Here is a 7,057-nt window from a genome sequence, read left to right as displayed (position 1 = left end):
GCTGTCTCAAATTACTATTGCAGCATCTAGTCACAGTCAGAAATACTAGTCGTCAAGAATTAGATATTAAATTGTTCCCAGCTCTTTCTAAAAACATGTATAAATTAACATTTCCAAAGTTAAAACATTGATTGGATTTTCACTTTTGAGATTGACTTTTGGATATAGTAGTATAATATACAATATATAGTAGTAGTCTTGCAGTGCAGTGTAGTGCAGTGCAGCTGCATTCTGGAAATGCATCCCAGTTATGCAACAGACTCCATATCACCACCACTCATTTCAACTGAATCCAGTGCAAAGTCATTATATATCATGTCTGAAAGTGATGATTAATTTTTCTAATTCTCAGAACATTTGTCATGCATTTGCCTTAGAAATGAATGTGCAACCTTTGACCTTTGAGTACAACCATCTGTTTATATGAGACACACATAATTTTTGCATAAGGTAGTGCTTATTCATTAAAAATGTGGAAACAAATATTGCAGCCATTATTCCTGAGAAAAAATGTTCACGACCAATCTGTGCCATCTCATCAGTGTCTCTATCAGACTTCTGGTGTCCCACCACAAACTTGGCTTGGCTTATTACTGTTTACTATTACTCATTACTATTCAGGCACTTTGAAACCTGTAGACACCAGATGACTGTTATACTCGTGAGTTTGAAACATTCCATGTTTACAGTTGCTCTAAAGCTTACTTTGACTTTACTATGAGTATGTTAGACCGGCAGTATATAGCTGTAACTTTTCATGTGTGTGTTAGTGCTCATACAAAGCGTAAGCAACTAATTTTGCAATTGTACCAGCCAGGGCCTTAATAATGAAGTAATCCTGCTTCAACCTCTTGACTACTTTTTAGTCACACAAGTGCTGTTGTCTAATACTGTGAATGAAAAAGGTCCTTTAGGTGAAGGAAGTGTATCTTACAGTAGGCTTTGAACCCTGTGTATGACATCCTATTTCAAAATGACACAATGTCCAGTAATGATTTGTAATAAGGTTTCTCTCATACATCCATAAGTATAGTAGAGTATGTATGTCCATGTATCACAGTATGTGCTTGCTTGTAACTGTTTGATGTACGTGATTCAGTTGAACCTCAACTTTAGATTTCGACGTTAATTCAACTTTTTGAATTAAAACCGAATGTGTTGTTTTAGATAACGATGTATTTGATTGATTTTTACTAGTGAGTGTGAATTTGTGTTTTTATTAGAAAAACACAGTTACAATGTTTGTGGTTTCTCACACATGGTGAGTATGGTAACAACATACTCTATGTCATGTTTGTGGTTTTACCTGCTTGTGGTAAGCTCAAATAAATCTATGGTTAAGTTTAAATAAGTCTTTTTTTCAACTAATGTAAGATTTTTTTTTTTTTTTAAATTCCCCTTACATGCACATTATGGGAGGTCTTAGTTGCTTAACTAGAATATTCGATTTGTTTGAATTTAGTGAACTAAGACTGTGTTGAACTGATGCTTTAGTCTTTATGTGAAGTAACACCTTCAATCAGCTTAAAGCATCATTTATATGACTATAAAGCTGCTTTAATCATTATTGTGGCATTAACAATGGGTCAAATGACGATATGCACTGTGAAAGGGTCACTCACAGTCACAAACACACAGAGAATTATCGACCAACTTTGCAGTAGCCTTCATCTCTGCAGAGCATTTTATCAACTTTCAGCTCATTGTTTTGTTTTAAAGCCCTGAATGTCACTTTGCCTCCGTCCCACAGTTCTCATCATGTTTCCAGCTCTATGAAATCCCCTGTACACACTACCTGCCTGGCACCAAACAGCAGCTAAAGATCCAGGTACTTGAGGATTGTATGGAGACTAAAACAGAGCTAAAAGAAAAGTCAAACACACAAACAGGACTCCACTGGATGATTCGACAATTCTTTGCTGACATACTTCGATCGGCCTGATTGGTTTACTGTATATCAACTTTGTAAGGTGATAACATATCAGTGTTGTATTTACAGCTTGTTTTGCTGCCAAGCAGCCAACAAAATCAAATAATATTGCTTTAAAATGTCACTATTTATTGTGTTTGGATTAGTCCTTGAGGCTTGTCTTCCCCTAAGTGGGAAGAGTAGGTACTCAGCCAATTACTTGCAAATCATCTTTTTTTGCTTGTAGTTTGTTGCACATGAACATGAGCCCCTTGGGTTATGCTGTAGCTATAAATTGTGAAAGTGTAGACTTTGGTCTTTTGGTCATCGACAAGTGAAAAGCATCCCTTTTAGAGAAAGTACACTGATGCATCCAACACTAAACACTAGTATCTATCAGACACAACACAGTCTCTGCCGGTCTTCATGATACAGTGTCTTGTCTTTTGAGGTTGGCTAGGTCTGTTGTTATCCCATTGTCATGTCTTTGTCTGAATCATAGGTCACCATGTTCGGAAAAAAAGTGGACGAGTGTCTCTAGTATCAGGTCAGGAGCACATAAACATTCTGGATCGCTCTAATTTCTCAGTAAAGGGGTTTCTGTGCCCCTGAGCCATAGCCAGCCTGTTATGCAACAACCCCTGCTGCTCTGGGCAGCGCTTTCTCTCCTTTCTCAGTCTCCTCAGGTGTGATGTTACATGCACAACAAGGTCAGCCCATATATGTTGGCCCACATAGAAGTAACCCTCACTCAAGTCAGATGATTGATAGGAGTGGCTTTGTAGCAGCATCATTTGCAGTGATTGTGTTACCTGTCAGTGTAGGGGAGAAGCTCAGCGATAAGCCAATAATCCAGTATCCCCATTATCTCACCTACTTTTCATGACCTCTCCCTGTGTGATGGAAAATGTTTAGACAAAGGGAAAAAAAAATGTGTCTTTTAATGATCAAACTGGCTCTCAGGTGTCACGTTACTGCCATCCTGCTGTGGTATTTCTGCTCTTATTGTTGCGTTTTCCAAGAAAAATCAAAACTCCGACCATTACTTTGACAAGTTTGTGTCTCATCTAGAAGCACAGTCAGCACTTGATACTAAAAATGTTTCAGTTCTGCTGACTGGCCACTTCTCTAAAGAAAGACAGCAGCAAAACTACAGTGTCATTGGAAAATTGAGACTAGAGTGTTCTGCCCTAGTCTGTGGGACTGAAGCGACTCCAACATCTGTTCAGTGGTGTGTTTTATCTGCATGTTTTTGGCCTCCGTGCACACTTTGTCACATTTGCAAATGGCACTATTTAACTTAACAGTCAATTTAACATGGCCTCAAAACCTCCAGCCACTATCACACCCACATTCCTCTCCAGTCTTCCAGTCAGTCCTGCATTGTGACCCAGTTTTTCCTCATCGACCACCTGATTGCACCACCAGAGGTTTGCTGTTCTCCGAATATCCTGGGCTGCACACTGACGCCTCTGCAACAGGTCAGCCTGCTGTGCGTACACTGCCTGTTAATTACAAGTGCTACTATTGTTAGCGTGTCAGTGGTCAGGGGGAACGCCTCTATTCATGGGGCTATTTTTAGCCATGAAGCTAAAGTACTGTACAGCTCTAGCAATGGGAGACCTGAATAGCCCTGACTCATACATCCATTGTCTCGTGACTCTCTGTGTAGAAGGCTTTGTCCCTCCCCATACTACGCAAGCACCAATAAGTTCTGGTTTTCTCTTTTTGCAGTCTGAAATGGGTCTTCAGCGTGGATTTTTCTCTTCTTGCCTCTCTGCTATTTTTAATCTCTCAGCAGTAAATTTAGCTGTGATTGCGTGGATGCAGAGGGCTGTGGCGAATGAGCCGTCACGATGAGACCCATCCCACTCAGATTCAACTACAATGGGAATTCTCCTCCCCTCAAAATATGTAGACCTTCAAAATGTGCAAAGGGTCACATTTTACAAGAGTTCCCATGCAGATGGAAAGAAACTCAGAATAAGTAACTACTTTAAGTTGTAAATAACAATATTTTTGACTCAAGTAAAAAGGTCATAATTTTTGCAAGCACAAACTCGACGTTGATCCAAGAGACGCAAGTTGCATAAAAGGCTAAACACACGCTGAGTAAATACTTCAGCCGGCCAAGTGACATGCCAGGCCAATATCCAAACCCCGTGAGGTAACACATTGCTTCGTATGAGTTGGCTGTGGGCACGATGGGCACGCACTATTCCTACAAACACACTAAACCTGTCGTATCAGGAAATCATTGAGGCAAAACCAGTCGGGGAACTGTTGTTGTTTGTTTGTTTATTTCATTCAACTTAACAAAATTCCATGAACTATGCACAATAAATATAATTCCTTAAATTAATAACATAAAAACATCAGTTAGTGGACAACTCCAAACATTGCATTGCCCTTGAGATAATAATAACAATCAATTTGTGAAACTTTTTCCTTTTTGAGTTATCAAAGTGACAAGTCTTAAATACTATTAAATAAAAATGTGCTGTTAAAAGAAATTCTTGGATGTGGTCAAATTTTCATGAGGAATTCTTCAAGCAGAGAGCCCTGACTGGTCCACTCCACTGTGGTCCAGCTCTTGGAGTCTTGTCAACTGAGGCTCTCTTCCTGCTTTTCTCCAGTCCTGCGCTTGTGCTCCCCACCACGTGTGCTTGTCCGCTCACATGATTCAGTTTCCTGTAAAGGCGTCTATCTCGGCAGAGAAAGGCAATCCTGGAAATCATGGAACCAAGACTGCTGAGTCACTCTTCGTTGGCCCTCGTTCACCCTGACCTGGTAAATTTGTTGGAACGTTTCTCTTCCCTGTGCTCTTTTTTTTTTTCTGCCCCTCCTTTCTCTGTCTCTCGGGCACTTTCCAAAGGAATCCAACACAGACATTAACACAGGCCTTGTGAAGTTACGTTTCCCCCAATGCACACAATACATTAATATTCCAAACTGATTCATCGGTCGGGCAGGTTGATGACAGGCACCCATTGATCCAAACAGCGGCTGTCTCTGCAGAATCTGTTCACTTTGCTCAGTGCAGGGTCCTTCCACAGTGACGACTGAGGATTCTGCAGAAAGAGGGGACAGAGCAGTTACTATCTGCTGACGTACGAATGTGCAAACAGTGTGAGATCCTTCATCATCCTGATTGCACAACAGTTTCTTGCAAGTATGACAAAGGCCTTGGTAGTGAAAACCTGCCAAACCTCAGCGACAGCCGGAAAACTATTTTTTTACAGTCTGAAGGGAAGTGAGCAATAAACTGCAGATCTATAGTAAACAGACATGAGTAATGACACTTACAGTAACTAGCACACAGTGCAGGTCCATAGGCTCCCCTCCAGGTTTCACTCCACCAAGGATTTCTGCCAGACGCCTCATGTTGCTCACCCGCAGGATGTTGATGTCATTCTCACAGCAGAATGCCTGGATTAAGGTGAAATGAATCTGCAGAGCCACATCCTCCTCATCGTCTGTGGCCAGCAGACACAACACCACATTGTCTGGATCCCTGAAAGAAACAAAGAGAAAGAGTTGTAAGGAAAAGGAAATAAAGATGTCTCACACTTATACTTAATAGATTTACCAGAGCTGCAGCAGTTATATTACTTTTAACTTACGCATTTAGTGACTTTGCTGCCTCATAGACTCCAACAGTGATGCAACCCTGAGGCAATGCAGAGCTCAGCACCTCCTCTAATGCTTTAGCCACCGATTCCATCCTGAGGAAACAATCATATTAACACATTTAGTCAAAAATCAACTCTTAAAACACCCAGCAACACGTTTAAATGCGACCGCTGACTGTTATTTTAGATTTTTAAGCTTAAGTCAACCAGTGCATGCTATTCGTGTGAGGTGAGCGATAATCCAGTGATGTAACGTTGCAAGAGCCTTCCTGTATCAAACATATATAATGAACACGTAGCGTTAACGTTAGCTAAAACTGCTAACTAGCATAACTAAAGCTTGACGTTGATGTTAGCTGGACGTTGCACTTGTGTGGACGGACGATACAGTAGGAGCTAACAACTTCAAACGACAGTCTCAAGTAATGGAGAAAAAAAAAAACCTCATCTGAAAGAGTAAAATAAAAACGTGTCCGGGTCAAAACATTTGCAAAGGTTGTTCCACTTAAGAGTCTTAAAAGAAAAAACGGTAAAAAAAAAAAAAAAAAAAAAAAAAAAAAAAAAGAAGTTCACAACCTCAGCAAACGCACACAGTGCAAAGTAAAAAAAAAAACACAATACAAAAATAAAAGCTAACCTTTCTGAAGAATTATCTCCACTGTTTTCTTCAAAAGTCATATTGCACATCCGAGCGGCTTGGTGTCCCACAATATCCAGAGCGGAGACGGGCTTGTTGTGTGTTTGCAAGGATGCAGAGATCGTGTGTGCCGGGTGACTTCTGTGTTTCCAGTAGTAAAAGCTTGTGTCCTCAGAACTGATTTGCATGAACTCGTCTATTGGTCACACAGAAAATACAATTCCCTCGTGTCTTTGTGAATATAGCGACACCCGGTGGTCGTGACCTCGCAACTACACTGCTGTTTTCATGTTAAAAAAAGAACTTGCTCAGGGTCACGTCGAGCAGTAATTAGTCATGTCAGTGTTATGGCAAATTAGCCCATACAGAAATATAATATATGACATATATGTCCCTATATTAAAAGGGATGTTGCCTTATATGTCACCTATAAGGAGATATATTATATTCACATATATACATCCTCTGGATATATGAAGATTTAAGTTTATAACATATATGAAATACCCATAGTAAAATGTGTATGAGTACATATATTAAAAATACCTATATAATGAATTTTTTACATCGTATATGATATATTTACAATATATTCAACTTATATGTGCAGGTTTATTAAAACAACATACAGTACATAAAAATTCTCTTTGTTTATAAATGTTTTTTTTTTCTTATTAGTTTCATTCATTTTAAACAAGTCGATCTTCCCATCCTGGGAAAGTGGTCTAAGTCTTTTGGAACCCATGGTATAGAATATCAATATATATATTGACTGGTTTTGGGATGGATATATATTTATGTAACATATGTCTACAATATAAGTATACATACAAGAGGATACATAATTGTCGGGGCTAGACATATATGTAAACATATGAA

At 39.5% G+C, this 7,057-nt stretch overlaps 1 protein-coding gene across 1 annotated transcript; it reads right to left on the bottom strand.

The window, feature by feature from the left end:
- Positions 1 to 4,190: 4,190 nt before the first annotated feature.
- gadd45ab (growth arrest and DNA-damage-inducible, alpha, b) lies at positions 4,191 to 6,381 on the bottom strand. The gene is made up of 4 exons (XM_023416518.2): positions 6,179 to 6,381; positions 5,533 to 5,634; positions 5,216 to 5,423; positions 4,191 to 4,980 (listed from the first exon to the last, which is right to left on the bottom strand). The coding sequence occupies exons 1-4, from the start codon at positions 6,364 to 6,366 to the stop codon at positions 4,867 to 4,869; spliced, it is 612 nt and encodes a 203-aa protein (XP_023272286.2). The 5' UTR covers positions 6,367 to 6,381; the 3' UTR covers positions 4,191 to 4,866.
- Positions 6,382 to 7,057: the final 676 nt, after the last annotated feature.

Source organism: Seriola lalandi, unplaced genomic scaffold (genome assembly GCF_002814215.2).
Source record: "Seriola lalandi dorsalis isolate HSWRI2012SDOR001 ecotype SW California unplaced genomic scaffold, Sedor1 jcf7180002054566, whole genome shotgun sequence".
Classification (NCBI taxonomy): domain Eukaryota; kingdom Metazoa; phylum Chordata; class Actinopteri; order Carangiformes; family Carangidae; genus Seriola; species Seriola lalandi.
The sequence above is the reverse complement of the archived record's forward strand: the minus strand, read 5'-3'. Positions and strand labels throughout refer to the sequence as shown.

Coding starts and splice junctions, on each gene's coding strand:
- gadd45ab (XM_023416518.2), bottom strand. CDS start 6,366: ATGCAAATCAGTTCTGAGGACACAAGCTTTTACTACTGGAAACACAGA. Junction 5,635..6,178: donor GGAGATAATTCTTCAGAAAG/GTTAGCTTTTAT, acceptor TTGTTTCCTCAG/GATGGAATCGGTGGCTAAAG. Junction 4,981..5,215: donor TGCACTGTGTGCTAGTTACT/GTAAGTGTCATT, acceptor CTCTTTCTGCAG/AATCCTCAGTCGTCACTGTG.